The sequence below is a fragment of the Borostomias antarcticus genome, assembly GCF_949987555.1.
Source record: "Borostomias antarcticus genome assembly, chromosome: 2".
Classification (NCBI taxonomy): Eukaryota; Metazoa; Chordata; class Actinopteri; order Stomiiformes; family Stomiidae; genus Borostomias; species Borostomias antarcticus.
In genome coordinates, this window is record NC_140235.1 from 33,535,783 (window position 1) to 33,554,876 (window position 19,094).

General features: G+C 43.2%; 1 protein-coding gene across 1 annotated transcript; it reads right to left on the reverse strand.

Moving 5' to 3' along the window:
• Positions 1 to 7,868: 7,868 nt before the first annotated feature.
• LOC311322540 (reticulon-4 receptor-like) lies at positions 7,869 to 10,363 on the reverse strand (the record flags this gene model as incomplete). The annotated part of the gene is made up of 2 exons (XM_084454629.1): positions 7,869 to 9,214; positions 10,351 to 10,363. 2 exons carry the CDS (start codon positions 10,361 to 10,363, stop codon positions 7,869 to 7,871), a joined length of 1,359 nt encoding a protein of 452 aa, XP_084310755.1.
• Between the last annotated feature and the right edge of the window lie 8,731 nt (positions 10,364 to 19,094).

Sequence of the window (19,094 nt, forward strand, 5' to 3'; positions counted from 1 at the left end):
ACCGTTGTCCGCAATTGCACTTTTTCAAGCCCGTTGTGACAGTTACCAGCCGGCAGATTGACTGTGAATGCCTTTTTCTATAGCATTGCTGTATAGAAGTATGTCACAAAATGTGTTTGTGTGTGTGCATGCCAGTGCCACAAACACTTATTTTTCACATTATTGTTGGATTGATGTTGTTGCTATTTGCACAGTTGTCAGTGTTGCAATCCCATTCACTGCTGCTGTAGGCCTACATGTGCATCTTGATTCTAATGTAAAATAAAATTGTAAAAAGTTCACGCCTTTGTTCTCTGTGGCTACATGATTGAAAAGTAAGAAGTTGAAACAAAGTTGCAGTTTCAACAGTGATGCAAAGTTGACTCAAAGACCTTAATTTACCCATGTTGAAAAGTAAGCCGTTGAAACAAAGTTGGGATTTCAAAGTTGATTCACCTTTAAAATTCAACACATATTCACCAGTGATTGTAAGACCTTAATTCACCCATGTTGAAGAGTAAGATGTTGGAACAACGTTGTGATATCAACGTTAATTCACCTTTCAAAATCAAAACCTAATCCAACGTTGATTCACATAGTCACATGACGTTGAATCACCCGTGAATCAACATTGAAATGACAGCTGGGAAGTACAATGTGTGCCAGAATAGGCTTCTGCTCATTTTTAATCCGCACATTCTGTGGTTTACTGGATAGCTCAGGCCCAGCTGCACTGCCTACTGTAATTGTAATTAAATTAGGCTAGTTGAGCTTTGTAGTGGAACAACTCCCCACTGGCGGAACATATTATATGCCTGGGCCTACTTTGCTGCAACTAGCGCGAAACAGTTGCTCGCGACTCACCAGCAACCAGTGCAAAAAAGAGACGGTCACCCAGCTCGCGACAAGCGCTTGAGCGAGAAAGACACTCACACTTCAAACCATAACTTTCTTCAGAAGGAGCATCTGGAGCATGTTTTGATAGGCAAGTGCTAATTAGAATGAGTCTATTCAGGGGTAATGTTAGGCCTGGTATATTTCAATAGAGAAATATCATCTAACGTTATGAAATGTGCTCCCACTAAGTATCATTTTATATATCAGGCCTAATGCTACAACTAGGCTACTCACTCCATACAGTACTGTATGGGGACCATGCCCAGTTTAACCCCCTAGGGTGCCCTAGGGTGACCAGACTTGATGTCCCCCCCACCACCACCACAGGTGAAAATGTGAAATGTACTATGGTTACAAAAAACATTGATTTACAATGATTTACAACGTGGGCCTACAAATGCCATACTAGCCTTTACACTGAACCAGATGTACATATACTACAACAAAATAAGCTCAATACCAACTAAGCCCAATAACGACTATTGCAGGCATATAAGAATAAGAACATAAGAACATATTTTCTGTCAGCATCAGCAATGAAATGTACTACTGGTATTACTGAAATAAACAGCGCCTCTCTCTTTGCAGCTCTGCTCACCTTCATGGTGCTGTATCAGATGTAGCCCTGTGCATCACATAGGCCCAAATCAACCACAGCCTCATATTAGCCCAGAAATAATCGTAAATAAGCCTTACCTATAGCAGAACTTCTTTCTTGATTTTGCGCAGGCAAAGTCGTCCACTAAGTCCATTTCTTTGACCAATTGGGATTCAATAGCCAGCAATGAGAATGCAGACAGACACTTCTGTCCCATAATGGTTCTGAGTTCATTCTCCACTCGTCTGAGTTGGGAGAAGGATCTCTCGCCCTCGCAGTTGGTAACTGGCAGGTAAAGGAAGAGCCTCAGTGCAACAAACACACATGGGAAGTCGTCTGTAGTCCATTCCTTCTGAGAATTAGCAGCATCTCCTCTGGTGAACTGGTTGTCTCCTCCCGCACAAAATCCTTGAAGTGAATGAGTTCATCTCCAGGACATCTGGACCTGTGGAGGAGAGCGCAGCAGCGCGTCTACGCACAGAATCACGGTCCATGTTGGAATCAAACAAAACGCCAAATAGTCCATTCAGGTCCCTGTATGCATTAATGCGCTGAGCTGACAGGACAGCAACCTGTCAATGATCACATTGTAGGTTTCCACCTTGAATCATTGACTCCCCATCCCCTGTTGACTCATCTGCAAAGGCTTTTCTTTTTCTCACCCGCTGTGTCTCATGGTGATAGGAGGGTCTCAAGCTTTTCACATCCCAGAAGCATTTTCAAAGGTAGAAAACTGATCTCTGTGTGATGCCACAAACGTATGCAAAGATTCCAACAGTCGCTGTGTAGTAGCTAAGATTACATCAGGCTTTTGCAACCTGTCACTTGTGGCTTTGAACCTACTTAGCACAGTATTCCATAGATTCGACATTATTGCAGTCTACAATTTGTTGAGAGTACGACCGAGCCCAGCAGCCTCGCGCCTGGCCTCATCTTTCTCATCCTTATCTGCTGCAAACCTTCCCAAGTCCTGTCTTATTGCACTATAGTTTTCTCTCAATGCTTTGGTAGAGTCTGCCCTACAACTCCATCTAGTACTGGACAGTGGTTTTAGAGTCCTGCTGATGTTCACATCCTTATTGTTAAATATCCGGTTCCATCGGTGAGGGGATGCTGCACAAAACGCATATAGTGACTGAAGTAGGTCAAAGAAATCACCCACTTCTTTACAGTTGTCAATGCTGTTTACAAAATTAAGAGAATGTCCAGCACAGGACACATAATGAATCAGGGGGTTTGCTATTTTTAGATGCACCTGGACACCACATTCATACCGTTTCATCACTTGGAATAAAATGTGATAATTAGCTTACTCATTGATTTCGCATTAACCCACGACACCGTTAGTAGGTATTCCTTCTTAGGCATTCATGTTTTCCTAAGTTAACGTTAACACATAGAACCCCCAACAACTGAGCTAGGCTAGCTAGCAAGATTCGTTACAGCAGCCATCTTGGCTTTGTGGTGGTTTTGGGATATGATTTCATGTTACTCTTAACTGGTGAAATGGTGGCTCATACCGTCAAACGGGTAAAGAATTGAAGAATTGTGTATTACGTTTTCCCTCGAATACAAATCAAAATTTTGCATAATAGGTACTCATGATGTGGACTACTAATATAGTGTCTTGCAAAATCTATTTAATTACTGAGGGTGAAGGGTGGTAGACATGTTGCCCTCTTCCTCTAAAGGTGTGTGTGTGTGTGTCAGAAATCACATGGTCCGGTAGGAGTGTGCATGTCAGCCAATGAGAGTCACTCACTCTCGCTCTCTCTCTCCCTCCCTCTCTCCACCCCTCCCTCCCATGCTCTCAGCAGCCAGCCTCCCAGTTCTTGTTTGAACTGAGCAAGAAGCAGGTGAGCTGGACAGGAAGAGGCCCTAGGACAGGGACAGGTGTGGCCAGGGGCAGTCCTGGGACAGCACCACAGGCTCTGTGAGTCTGTCTTGTTGTTAAGTTAAATGCCCTCACGAGTATTAACAGAAGAGCACCATATACTGTAACACAGGGACGTGCTGGGACGAAAAAACTGCCCTGTGGTCTGACCCAGCTGCCTGATTTCATTTTGTTGAGCGGGGCGGGGGGTGCTAGCGATTTGTCGGGGTGGGGGGGGGGGGGTGCTAGCGATTCGTCGACGGGGGTGTTTTGACTACGGCCTTAAAATTGCCTTATTAAATATTTATAATGTATAATGAACATTTAGAGACTGATCACATGGATTTTGGATCGGTTGGTGGATCGGCGACGTGAAGGGCAATATCCGATCCTGAAAAACGTCAGTATCGGAGGCCGATACCAATATTGGATCGGTCCCATATAACGGTTACTTTTGTACCTGTGTGGATCTCTTCCAGTATATACATAGCTGATATAAAATGTAAAAAAATGTAAATACCCAAATGTGCATCAATAGTGTTTGCCATTATTATAAATCTTAATTTGTATTGTGCTCTGTTAAGTTCACAATATGTAGATGTCTTAAATATAAACACATAATTTAAACATGACAAATGATTAGAAATATAACACTAAGCTAAATTAATTGATAATTATTAGCATTATTACTTCATAATTAAAATATATATGTTAAAATCAACTTGATGCATGTATTTCTGCATGTTAAGTAATCTCTATGCACTCGAGAAAGTGCAAAATAATATTGGCCTGCTGTGTCATGCACAACATCACCATGAAATGGGGACTTCCTCTCCCCGAGGTCCCCGATGCACCTGGACCTGCCCTGCCTCCAGAACCGGCTCAGTCCCTGATGCACCTGGACCTGCACTGCCTCCAGAACCGGCTCAGTCCCTGATGCACCTGGACCTGCACTGCCTCCAGAACCGGCTCAGTCCCTGATGCACCTGGACCTGCACTGCCTCCAGAACCGGCTCAGGAGCTGCCAATGCAGCGGCTATTCGGACAAGCCAGCAAATTATAGAGCTAAGGTGTTTGATTAGACATCTGATGTTATTTGCAAAACTAATAGTTTTTATCCTTGTTTTATATATTTCTTTTATCCTAAATCCTGTTTTTAGTTTAATTCATTTGAAAAATGCCATTTGTTCTTTGTAAGGTGAGTCATCATTTGGAATATGAACGCACAAGGTAATTTCATCAAGAGCATGTGTCATCTCTTGAAAGGCTACACTTAAATATCCAAATGAAAGAGAAACAGCATATTCTGATTTTGGAAGTGGCCGACCCATTTACCCATTTGTCCTTTTCTACAGTTGTTCAGTGTTCTGCCAGTGTTGTAAGTAAATAACCACATGCCATGTCAGCTCTCTGCAGGCTGATAGGTGCCAAAGTGCGTCCTTATATGGTGATCACTGTCTATTCATGGTCCTTATACTGTATGGTGATCATTGTTTATTCATGGTCCTTATATGGTCATCATTGTCTATTCATGGTCATCATTGTCTATTCATGGGCGGGGATTTATGCAAATTGCTGGGTAGCGGGAGCGCGCTGTCAATTTACGACTAAACGTGCCCACGAGTTTCCCACAGCGTTGATGAATCCGGTGTGGGATTTTAGTAGCGTGGCTTTTTATGTGCAAATCTACACACAGATTTATGGTGCGTTCGTTTATAACTGGGAGGTGGCAAATTGCGACTTGCTACTAGGAATGATTAAATAAAACACCGCATGAACTCGCACTTCCTCGTCGCAAATTCGGATATGTTTCTCAGCCCCCAGTTGCTGGAATGCACTAGATATAACTAGGTAACTGTGATATAATGGTATATAGCTCGAATGCACACAGGTGGGAGGTAGGTATTTTGCCACTTGCGACTTGCCACCTCCGACCACAAACGAACGCACCATTACTAACGTTTCATGAATGAGACCCATTATGTTTTGCGGGCAGCAATATGCAGCCACAGGTTTGGTCCATCCAATGCGTGGGCTTTCTGCCCTCTGGCCAAGGCTGTTTATGGTGTGCTCGCTAACATGTGTAGGCCTATGTACATATGCCTTGTCTCTACATCCTTCTCAGGAAATGATTCACACCATTTCACCTTTAACGTGTCACACACTTTGTCCATAACAAGAGTAATTCATTGTTTGGCCACAAACTGTTCTAGATGATTAATAGATGTAAACATGTACAAAATGATAGCAGTGACTCGGACCAAACGTTGAACCTTAGAGTGAGAGTGCTTAAGGAGTGAATTGCTGTGACTTATCAGGAATTTGGAACTAGTCTAGCAAATAGTGAACTGGGCTTTTCAGAGAATTGTCAATAAAATAAGACTTTTGATCAGTCTTGTGATTTTGGCCCCAGGGTCAAACGGTATTGATTAGAGGCATGTTTGTGTCCCTGAATCATTCACATTTTAGAAATATCTTATGGAATACAGATTTTGTTAAATCAAGTTGCCCTACTGTCGCCCGCAGACCACCCTGAGTCCGATAGATACCTCAGTGTCAGCTGTTGATGTCGTAGTATTTAGTACACACACACACACACACACGTACACACAGACACACATCAGTCCACATCCGGCTTAGTCCTGGACCTGATGCTCTTAGCCGTTCTTGCTCTGAAAATTTAATTTAATGTAATTTATTGCTCTATAAATGTTCTTAGCCATTAGACAAATATATTCCAGGAGCTTGCTGCCTGTTTTAAATATCTGTGTGGTTTGTATGACTCTATGTGCTACTAACCCTGTTCTGCCTTCCCTCTCCCTAGTGCCTCTCTCTCTCCCTCCTATCTTCTAACCAGGTCCAGTGGATGCCTCACTGTCACCAGCAGACCTCCCGGAGTCCGATAGATACCCCCGTGTCTGCTGTGGATGTCGCAGCATGTCCGTAGGATGTCCTCTCTCCTATGATGCTTTTTTAGCCTCTCTTACTCTGAAATGTAATTTAATGTAATGTATTGCTTTATACAAAAATACCCCTGGAGCTTGCTCGATCGCCTTGTTGAGAGGGGTCAGGGAAGAATTTTTACAGCTCACTTATCTGGCCCCCGGGTGATTACTGTTTTTTGCTTCCCTCTGGAATATGTAGAGGTGGGTCGTATGCCCACCTCCCTTGTTCTCTGTAAAGCGCATTGTGTTGCCTCTGGGTATGAAATGCGCTATCCAAATAAAGCTTTGATTGATTGATTGATTGAAGTTGAAATTGCTTAGTGATATTCCAAAGCTGTGATGCTATAAAAGCAGTAGGGTTCATTGGATATTTGGTCTTGATCAGATACTCATATATAGCATATTATGCTTATGACACTAAATAGTCTGCCAATATTCTTCTGATTGACCAGGGATCTACAGTACAAGTCAGTACATCAACAACCACATTGATATATGAATTTGTACATTTTGGATTATACTGCAGTATACTCATGAACTCAGCTTTGATAACGAGATAATAGCATTGGTGGGGTAGGTTTTGGACCCACAACCCCATGCTCTGGAGCCAGGTTCACTACCCACTGCTTCAAATAGTGGGTGAGCAAGTAGTGGCGTTATCATACAGCATGTCCTCTCACTTCTCTATAGCCAGATACGCCGTTCTGATGACCAGCCAGACCATCCAGCTACGGTAAAAGATTATGATCTTACACATCGCCTTCATACAAATAGAACATCAATGCTGTAAACCCAGCACATACTAGCATTGCATCCTGTCCTTTGCCATGATTAACATGGAAATACCACAGCAAAAACGTTTTATTGAGTTTTACTTTCATTCAATATTTCCTTTTCTTATTTGGAATGCCACAAAGGGACAAACACACTAAGAAAGACAATACTTTATTTGTAATATAGCTATACTTCTCACAAGTAAAATAAAATGCATATTTATAATATACAGCAACATCAGTGAACAAATAGACAGCACTCTTATGAATGCTACCCATAAATAACAACATACTAGAAAACAAAACACAAAATATTTCTTACTTCTTCACATTAAACATAAAAATTGCATTAAATCAAGGCTGCACAAAATATGTTTAATAAAAATAGATGAAGGAAATCAATCTGTCACATCTTTGGGGTTGTCATGAAGGAAACCTCAAAACAGCATGTGTTGCTCAGTCCTGTTACAATGTATTTTTGATAACCAGTCACCACCATTGTCAGAGAGCTTAGATCGAAGAAGACCTCCCAGTGGAACAAACAGAATCTGGGCACATATCAATGAAGTATATGAATGAAGTATATACAATGAAAGTGACATACTGGGAAAAGGCCTCAATTTCTTGATTTGTGTATCCAAGCTTCCTGTTTTCTTTCCAGATCTGTCTAGCGTATCTCTTCTCCTGTCCAGTACATGATACTTATGAGGGCTTTCTGCATGTTGGTTTCTCACACATGGTCTGTGCATGTTATGAGTCACACTGGCTGAAGTTATCGATGTGTATTATTGGTGTAACAGAAGTCAAAGGATGGCAGATAGCAAAAGCATGGGTAGAAAAATAATCTTTAACGCTCGCATGGTAGATCCGTGGTCTTTGACACATTGAGGGTCTGACCTGTTGTTCTTTGTACACCTCTTCTTCTCCAAGGGATTGCTGGAAGGGTCTAGAGTTTGGTCCAAGTTGTTTGGACCATCATTTAGACTCTTTTTGTTCTGACTACCATTCTTCCCATGGTCAGCTTCCACAATCTTCGTTTTGGAAATGTTCTCTTTCTCTTTTAGAGGATTGTTGGTGATTTGTCTGTGGTCAGGGAGACCCTTACTGGAAATAATGGAGGACTTGTCATTGTCGGAGAGGCAGCATCTGGGAACACCAGCACTCAGTGGACTCTCGGTGCTGGGGAATTTACCAGAACGTGTCTTGGGGGTAAATACACTAATCCAGCTATGATGAGAGCTATCATGGCATCCTTCTAAATCGGGGCTCTTTACCCTCTTGAGGTCTTTCCCAGCCAGTCTGGCAGGAACATAGCATTCAAGCTCTGAGCTGGACCCTTTAAAGCCCTTGAACCAGTCCCACAACGCTCTGGCCCGGCAGTCACAGATCCACTGGTTCCCGTTCAGACGCAGGTATTGGAGAGACACAAGTGGCTCCATGGTTTCCCCTGTGAGCTCTGTTAAGTTGTTGAAGAACAGATACAAAGTGGTGAGCTTGCGCAGGTCATGAAAAGCCATGCGCTGGATAAAGGTCACTTTATTCTGATGAAGTAGCAATCGGTCCAAGCTCGCCAAGCCTCTCAGCATATGGTCTGTCACAGTCTTTATCTTGTTGTTGTGGAGGAACAAGTATGTCAAGTTGGCCAGGTCCATAAATGTGTTGTCGTGGAGGGTCAGTAAGTTGTTATCCTGGAGATAGAGGTGCTGGAGGGCAAAGAGCCCCTTGAAAACCCCCACCGGGAGCTCTGACAAACCACACCTGTGCAGGTGCAGGGTGTGCAGTCTGGACAGGCCCCGGAAGGCTGTGGGGCTGATGATCCGCAAGTCGTTGTCCCCAATGTCGAGCTCCTCTAGTCTCTCCAGGCCGTAGAAGGCCCCGGCCTCAATGTGGCTGATGTTGTTTGAGTAGAGCCACAGCACGGTGATGTTCCTGCAGGGGCTGAAGCTGGTGGAGCGGACGATGGTCAGCCGGTTGTTCTGGAGGAAGATGCGTTGGCTGTGGTTGGGGATCTCTGTGGGGATGGAGTACAGGCCCTGCTGTTGGCAGGCCAGGCTGGGCAGAGGCTCACTGGGGCATGTGCATGGCACTGGGCAACCATCCAATCCAGGTACTGACTGAAGACAGAGGACCATAAAGTAGAGTTCGCCGACTGCAAAAAACAAAAACAGACAAAATTAGTGTGATTGACTCTATCTGAAAGGGAATAGTATTGACAACTGAAATCTCACAAAATCACTTACTTAGAATCATATCATGTGATTGATTTTAATATACTGTAGAATGATAGTACTTCACATTAATGACACAAAAGGAGAATATATACAACCAACAGACAGGATGTAGCTAAATGCCTGCCACAGTCACAAACATTCGCAGAAAGTGCTTCTTAGGTTTGTATGTCTCTGCTTTAGGATTTGATTTTGCAAGTATAATCCGAGTCAACTAGCTTTCTGATTATGTAGTGATCTCCATCCTGGAATCGCTCAGATTTACTTTCTCCATTTAAAAACTGAGCACTATCCATTAATGTTACAAACTGTATGCCATTTAATTTAGACAGTGTCACCTTTGATGTAAATCACTATGAACTAATGAGGAGGTGAGCACCTGTACTGTATATTGGATACCAGCTGGGATCATCTGAAAGTGGGTAAATACCATTCAGTAACAGGAGTGACATTAAAAGGTAAAGAGTAGATGGTGAAGCGATGGGCTATTTCACAAATTAATAAAACATTAGTGGTTACAGAAAAAACTGCCCCATACTAACAGAGCAAATGGAAGTCATCACACAGGAGGACAGAGGGGAATTGCCACTGGGCCTGTGCTTGGGCTCTTGGAGTGGATATTCATGCTTCGCTGGGATTTGGAAAGCGGTGGAGGAAGAAGGTTGACTAAATACTCTCTCACCAGGCCTGAGATCAGTGTGTCTGAAGCATGCTGAGTGTTCAGACAGAACTCGTTTCCTGTGCTAGATGGGTTTTCCTCCAAGAGTTATTGCAGTTCCCTTTCTCTGCAAAATGATGGCTCGACTTCACAGGATAGACATTTTTGTTTACTTTTCCATACAGACTTATGCTCAAAGTTCTCGCACTGTAGCTATATACACATCATTATAAAAATAGGTATTTTGCGAGGATGGTGGGAAATTTAATGCATGTTATACACAGTTACTAATACCATACAGCATGTGCTCTTATTTAGTTTGAAGTGAGGTGGAAGGACAAGTCAATATTTCATTGAGAATATTCCAGCCTTTGGGTAGTGATGGATTCCGCCATTCACCTTCTTCCACCATGAGTCCCATTCAGTCATGATCTGCTGTGATCACAGCAGTATTCAAGCTGAGGCACACTGTAGATTAGCAGTCAATGATCAATATTGATCCTCTGAACTATTGATCCTTTGCTCTTTTGCTACAAAGTAGTAACTCTCTTTGCTCAGGTAGTTGGTTGTCTCTGCCACTCAGGGTTAAACTGTTTTTTTCTAAGGTGAACAAAAATGGCGTCTAATCAATGTTTTTGGATAAGAATTGTTCAATAACGACACCACAGTGTAATTAATTTCCCTGTAGCCTGCAAGAAAGAGCAGATTAATACAGTGTTCTAATGAGAAGCCTTGGATGGGGTTTTTGAGTGTGTCATGCTGCTTGGAGACAGTCAGACTGAGGTGATGGTGTGAGTGGGGTGTGTCATAGAGCACAGTTGGAAAACCAGTGAGAGAGCGATACAGCTCTCTCTCATGTGTAGAGATAACACATCTTCAAACCAGATGGCATGGCTTATGAATAGATGAGACACGCAGAGACAGAACCCTATTGCGAGAAAAGAGAGAGAGAGAGAGAGAGAGAGAGTGGGAGGGAAAGGGAGTGGGAGAGAGCTGCAACTACAGTACAGTAAGTGATGCAATACATGCTGGATGTATATGAATGCTTTTCAAATCCTAAATTATCTACAGTATATGCGATAGACACAACTGATTTGAGTAGAAGAAGTATCCTATAACACAGATGTTTACTTTGATACAGTTACAGAGTCATTCCGTCATGAATGTCCTTGTCCCAAGACATATGCACAGCCCCTTGGCCCTGTGAAAGGATGCAATTGGTCTTGGAATGGAAATATGCCTCTGGAACAGATGCCTGCTCTGGGACTTTGAGAGAGCTCACAGTGAATGCTCACAGCTCAAGCCTTCTTCGTGTTGTCGACAGTAGTTATGGTCCCTCTGCTAATTATCATGTAAATGAAGCCCTCACAGCTCAGATACTGAGGAAGACAGATACTCATACCTGTAATGACACCAAACAGGATACAGTATACGCTGTGCACTGTCCAACCCAAACAGGATACAGTATACGCTGTGCACTGTCCAACTCAAACAGGATACAGTATACGCTGTGCACTGTCCAACTCAAACAGGATACAGTATACGCTGTGCACTGTCCAACCCAAACAGGATACAGTATACGCTGTGCACTGTCCAACCCAAACAGGATACAGTATACGCTGTGCACTGTCCAACTCAAACAGGATACAGTATACGCTGTGCACTGTCCAACTCAAACAGGATACAGTATACGCTGTGCACTGTCCAACCCAAACAGGATACAGTATACGCTGTGCACTGTCCAACCCAAACAGGATACAGTATACGCTGTGCACTGTCCAACTCAAACAGGATACAGTATACGCTGTGCACTGTCCAACCCAAACCAGAAAAAAGCTACAAGACTGAGAATAATCTGATAGGTAGTTATGTACTATATGTTTTGGTAAAGATAGTAATTTTGTGCCATCTAAACCAGGTCTAAGGATTGGTCTCTTTCTTCTACCTCTAAAGATGAACACGATGCTTGTTGAGGAAAATCTACAGGAAGCTGGGTCTACAGTACCTGTAGCCATGGGTAGGAGTGCTTGTAATTACTTTGCACCATTGAGACAGGATCCATAAAGATACAGATATTAGATTGCCTCCTCCCACAATTCTCAGGAGACATAAGCCGTAATTCCTCATATGAAACCAATCTCTACACTGTTTGGGAGTCTGTGGCAGCAATCCTACTGATTTTTATCAGAGGGAGAAAAAAATACTCTCTCCTTTTTTTTTTATAAATATGCTGCAATATATGATGCCTGCCAAAGAGCAGTATCCCACAAAGCCACTACTGTAACTGTAGTTATCAATATAAAGAGGTCATGAGCATATGTTTGCTTTTTTTATTTTTTATTCCTATGTATTCCTATTGTATGTGTTGCAAGATGGGGGCTCGTGAACCTAATTTATTCGGTGTTAAAAGTTCGTGCTGCTGCACCTGCCTCCATATAACCCACAAAACATTGACTGTGGTATTTTTTCCTGAATGCAGTCAGAGGGCGTTGGGAACATCTCTATCAAAGAGGAACTGTGGGTGTGGCTGTGGGGGCCGGACCTATCACAAAAACACACCGAAGCTGGACTGCTCTAAAAGGTTTTCTGCATAGGGCAGCATTGTTCAGATCATACTGTATAGAGGGGAAAGAGGTTGTGCATTATTTACTAGCCATGCCTGTTTCGGGGCCATGCCTGGGTGCACTAAGCCCCTGTGGTGGAAAAAGGATCATGCAGTAAGGAGAAGCGATAAGGCTCAAGGGCCGCTGAATCCCCAAACTCGCCACTGCTCTATCCAGTGTTTCCTCTGGAACTGATCTCTTGGTGTGTGGAAAAAAAGAGTGATTTCAAAACCAAAGCGGGGGATCGGAGACCGCCCTTCTTCCTCCCTTGTTCCTCTCTCCTGTCCCCTTCCTTCTCCTCTCTCCTCTCTTGCGCTCCTCTCAACAACCTCTCTCTCCTCTTCTCTCTAACCTGTGCCTCCACTCTGTGCCTGTGCCACAGTCCTGTCCTCTCCTACCACAAGCCCTGCCTCTGCCTAAAAAAATGAACTGAAGAGTAGGCCTATAAAGATGGCCTACTTATCTCGTAAGGCTGGTAAAGTCCTAGAGCTTAAAATGTAATTAATGACATGTAACTGGACGGGATAAAACAGTAAACTCACACAGGCACTTAATAAATAATATGGTATATAGACATATTTTAATCAGATGTATTGTAGGTTACCATTATAACAGCAGCTGTAGATTTTTTTGAAGGTAAGCTAGTCTTTAAACATGCCTTAATAATTTGTTGCTTTTTCTGTTATTTTGATTGGCACTTTTGAGGTGGCTGGAGGAACATTAATGCAAGCTAGTGTTAGTTCAGCCAGCCAAAAAGACGGTCGCACAATCAGGCAGCGCTGCACCTGACTGACTCGCACGAAAGTTGCAAAACCTACTCGCGCTTTTGGTGTATGTCTCCTTGACAACGCTCGCTTGGGCTGACTGACGGACAGACAGACAGCAGCGCGTAGCTCAAATGGAGCAGGCTCCGCTTCGGCTCAAACTGTATTTTCAGATAACGTTACGCAACGTTAGCAACAAAAGGCCAATTTATCATATTCATTTTTTACTTGTCCGATCAGACGACTGCGTGAGGCATTCCTCTTGTCCAAACAGAGTTTACTGGTCCCTGGGAAGCGGGCAAAACTGTTAGCCTACAGGTAGCGTGCCTTGTTCCTTGTTCCCCCCCGATGTGAATCATGGCTAGCCGGCAATAACCTAGCCTACCTGACTGGTCTCATCATTCTCCTCTCTTTTCCTCTTCAAAAATCGTCGTATGTCTATCTGGAAAATTGTATTGATATATATGGTTATAGGATCCGCTAGTTGTCATCAGGGAATTATAAAACCAAAGGCTTTACCAACGTGCTTGAGATGGGCAGGAGCTGTTGGTACTTCTAACTGTAGCTATAACGGCACTTAGATTACTAACATAAATTTATTTTAGACAGTAGGCTAGGCATTTTGAGGAGTAGGCTTAGGTGCCAGCACCAGTGTTTGGCCCAATTCAAACACTGGTTAACACTATGGTAATATTTGAGCAGCAATAGCCTACCTATCTTTCGTTGTAACCTCATGCCGCTCACTGAAGAAAAAATCCCTTCACGCGTCGAGTCTTCCGATCACCTCAGAAAGGAGCAGCATGGACCGGCACAGAACGCGCGGCCTATAGGCTCTTAGTCTTATTGAAAATAAATAGTCCTAATGTTGGCATGACAGTGGTTTTGAAAGCGCATTTAGGCAGAAATATTTAGAAAGTTTAAGATGTTTAATTTAAGACTTTTATATATACAGTATAGCCTAATTTGTATTATTGTTTTTTGTATCAAATGTTTGGTGTGGCGGCAAGGATCTTGCCGTGGCGGTGCGCCACAGCAAAACCTTACCAGCGGAAACGCTGCTCTTTCAGCACCACACCACTGCTCCATCACCACCACACCACTGCTCTATCACCACCGTTTCTCATCGCCGTGCTGATAAGAGACTTCACATCTGCAGCCCTTTATTGATCCATCACCTTTTCATTTAGGAGGGCCCTCCACAGCGCCCCCTGCTGGACTCTCCTTCGCTCCCTTACCCATTTCCATACTCTTATCTCGAAGACAAACAACAGCTGAAATATGATCTGACGTGATATTAGATTGGGTACTGCTTTGTGTTCGCTTGGCCCCTGAAGAAAGCGCGAGGACGTGTGAAGCTAGACGAGGGCAGCGTTGATGGTGATCTGATGAAGCGGATCTCCTACAGACTGCAGCTGCGGTGGTGGAGGATGGCACAGCTCCGACAGTCCCTACCGGCTCCTTCCGCCTGTTCAGGGCTGTCAAAGAGAAGAGAGGCTGCACCCACAGTCCTCCTGCCTGTCACACCCAGGGGGATTCAGCACGCCTGCAGCCGGAGAAGCACACAAGGCTGTCTGCTCTTTAAGAGACTCGCCACCTGCTCGGGCCAGTAGGCTTCCCCTGCATTGGGGCTCATTAATCAGCTGCTTTGCCGGCTGACAAACTGCAACAGTACTGTAGCATTTACTGTTACAACGATGTCATCATCCCATTGTTTACCCGGTGTCATAAAGTTCCTGCAGGTCTAGAGTCCTCAGACAAACTTCCCTTTGCTTTCTGCTGATGGAGCAAATATCACAAAATACCGCAGCTGGGTTTATAGCATTTAACAGAAAGAAATATGCAGTGCTCTCTTCACCTTTAATTAGTCTCAAATCACATCTATTATACAGTCAAATTCATGAGGAATAGTGGATGTGAACACCTGCCTTTGAAACTCATCCTCAGTGGTTTGCTCCTGGTGTGAACCCTGCATAATATAGGCTACTAATGAAAAAAAGATGTTAAGAGCTACATGAAGAGAGGAAAGACAACGTTGAAAGGGCTGCCAAGCCAGAGTGATCATATACTGTACTGGCAATCCAACGCCAAAAAAGCAAACGACTGGTATATATCTAACCATGTACAGTAGGACCCCACTTATCCGAACCCAACGGGACCGAAGGTCGTTCGTATCTCTGAAATGTCCGGATGACTGAAACATATGTTAAAATGCACCAAATTCAATAAGTGGTATACTTGTTTCATATAGACTCATAATAGACCGATAAATACCCTTAATTACTTGTGAAAATGCATCAAAATTGCAATCAAATAGCCAACTAAACACATACTCATACTCACTCTATGGAAGCACAACTAGCGATTCATAAAAATAGATAGATGAAAACAACCGTTTCGAGGCAGAAAATGAATTTTTTAGAAGCTGCATTCTCGGTGCCCTGTCCGCCGCCATTACATGATTATACTTGGCCCGCGCTGGATTTTACATTTCTTCTACAGGCCTTCAAATTACACCAAAGTTATCTCGGTGAGTCAAAAGTCTTATAATATGCCGTAAATAAGGTCCACGTTGTCGAAAAAGAGCCTTCTCCTTTAAACGGCCTCCTGCTATTAGTTAAAGAGCTGGATTATTAAGGAAGTCACACTTGACACTTTGGCGGGGAGCTGTGAGTGGCTCTCGCGTTTGTCCTTCTAGTGTTGCACTAACACTCCCGTCCAGAGTGACCAGAGCGGATGGGCTATCATATGCCTATGGTTTACCAGCCCCATGACTCCGGTGAAACAGCAGGCTGGAAAGGCTTCATGGCAGCAACAGCAAGATAACTTAAATTGTGCAACCACACTGGTGATGCCCAAATATGGCTTTCATAAATATTGTGAGGCATCCTCTGTGTGTGTTGTATGAGCAAAAATATATTTTCAAAGAAAATATCAATGTACCATTGTAGGAAAGTCCCTGATGTTCTGTGTTATATTCCTATGTATGCATGCATTTATTCAACCTGTTGTTCCTTGCGTATGTAGTGTGCACCTGCACAATGTGAGTTGATAGATGCCAATTCAATTCATTTTATTTGCTCAAGTAGGGACAGTGTACCTTGATGAACATTTTAAAACAAAAATGTAAATGCACTATAATTGCAGCCAAAAGGCTGATTTACATTGGTAGTCCCCCTGCCAAATGTTGCAGGCTGTTCCCTAGTGTGAAAGAGTTAGGCTACAGTGCATTTCAGTGCATTACAATAATAAGTTACAACAGTAGTTGAATACAATAATATACGTGAATAAAAAATAAAATACAAAAAACATTATATTGCACACAATGTATGCACAATGTATTGCACAACAGCGACAAGTAAGTTACAGTCGCATTCTAATTACAATTTTATACATATACACATCGTTCATCACATTCATCACATTCACACCAATTGACTGCTTGCAAATGACTGCGTGTGCAGAGGGTTATATTCAGGCCCAATCCCAATACTCCCCCTTAGCCCTAGCCCCTAGTTTTGAAGTGCCCTCGGCTGGGTAGTGCCCCTTCAAAACAGAGCCACAAGGGGTAGGGGGTTGAAATATTTACCTAAGAAATGGGACACCACTCGCTACCTCTTCAGTCGGAATTTTATTAGATTTTCTGTGGAGTCCTTGGGATGTTACAGTAGGATTACTACTATTATAGTGACAAATCTGACTCTAGAAGCTGAAAGGAATGGGACACACTCCCCTACGCGGGAAACACGCAAAATGTAGGGGTAGGGCCAAGGGCTAGGGCTAAAGGGGGTATTGGGATTGGGCCTTTAGTTTACAGAGAGCTAGCTCTGATGTTTGGGACTTGATACAGTTTGTTTCTGCACTTTCTGTTTGGTACTTCACACCGTTCCACCTATCACCGCTGGTAACCACCCTTGTGTGCCCACCAGAGGATATCCCTCACTGTGGTGTTTGTGGACCTAGACATATGTTGTTGTAATTCCAGCATTGTCAGATATACTATAGGTCGAGTTAGCAAGGAGGCCAAAGGAGAGCAGTCTCCACGTGTCATGGTTAGACAGGGGCAGTCCAGTAGCGAGCATGCTCACAGCACAATAGGCAGCCTTCTATAGAACTAGCCAGTTGACTAGTTAGCTTGTACTGCGCATCCGAAGGCTCACACAGACACCGGAAAGGGACCATAAGGACACCTGCTGCTACTATCACCACTTCACCTCAGATTGTTAGCCCAGCTAGCCGCTTCCCTGGCTAACCCTACACCAACTCACTAGCCCCGTGACTCAGGTGAAATTCCACCATTCTGCCTGCCTACTGGCTCCTATTCCCAGCTAGCTACATGAACACGACATTGGACTGCTAGCCACCTTCAAGTTTTCATTCAATCTAATGGTGCAGCAGCAAGCTGATAGCTAGTTATATCCCAGTGACTTTGAGAACATTGTACATTCCAAAGGCGTAGGTTTGGTTTCAACATTGGTAGGGACCATATAACAGTGTAGCCTGCAAACACAATTTTTGCTGGGGACAAAAGGTTAAACCTCTTAAATATTTATATATTTATGAAATGTAATAATACTAATACAATGTTCTTAGTGTATCACATCTTGCCTGCTGCTGCGTCCCTCCACTCTCTCTCGACTTTTGCTGCTGCTGCGTCCCTCCACACTCTCTCTCTTGGTTGCTGCTGTGTCTCTCCACTCTCTCTCTCTGCTGCTGCTGTGTCCTTCCACTCTCTCTTGACCGCTGCTGTGTTTCATACATAAAATTGATTTATAGTATTTATATAAGTATACGTAAGCTAATAACTGTAAGAAAACAGGCTACACAGGGACGGACTTGTATGAAGAAAAACAGACCTGAGCTCTCATAACGTTAACGGCTCTCATGGGCTGGCTAACCTCTAGATAACGTTACCGTATGAGTATTCAGTTTCCCCTATAATTGTAACAAGAACCCCTTTTGGGCTAAAACAATGTATTTATTTTTATATCAAAACGTACGACTTTTATATCACTGACGTTTTTTAGCATAAGTTAATGGGAATTTAATAGGGCAAAAATTAGCATCATGTCTAGCACAGACGGAGTTTGACAAAGCTATAGCTAACTGCTGACACTAACGGTCGTTAGTTGTGATGACACCGTGATGTGCCATTCAATTAAATCTCTGGTGGGCAGCTAATGTATAATAATGTAATGGCTGCTGCTATCCTAATGTTACGGGATGATAGAAGCCATCTTAACAGTTCGCTAGCTAGCCAGCTTATATCACCAGTTGATAATTTGCCACAATGGAAAGATAAGTGATGTTAGTTTAGGTAACGTAAGCTAGCACCAACCTAGCTGGTTTTCATGTGGCTAGCTACTTAGTTTACCAGTAGCTAGCTAACCTAGCTAACGCTAACTTTACTTACAGTTGCAGAGAAAAAGCTCCTGATATCCCTCATCCTCTTCGGATGGGGAGGCGACATTCATTGAGGTGGTGGATGTACCTAAACGGTTTTCAGAATCACAACTGTATGGCTTGCTGTCAGCGTCTGTAAGGCGGTTGGTCTTCAGATCCAGCAAAAATGTGAAAAATCAACAATCTATCAGCCAAATAAGCCAATCAAACAGGAGTTTAAAAAATATTCCGTTTAATATGTAACTCCGAATATAATGCAAACTAACTCACTCAAAATGGTACGGTCAATTCTGTCCTTCCAAACTATGGGAAGGCCATCTAAATGATGTAATATAACTGCACTCCAAAGATAATGCGAACAAGGTTGCTTAAAAGT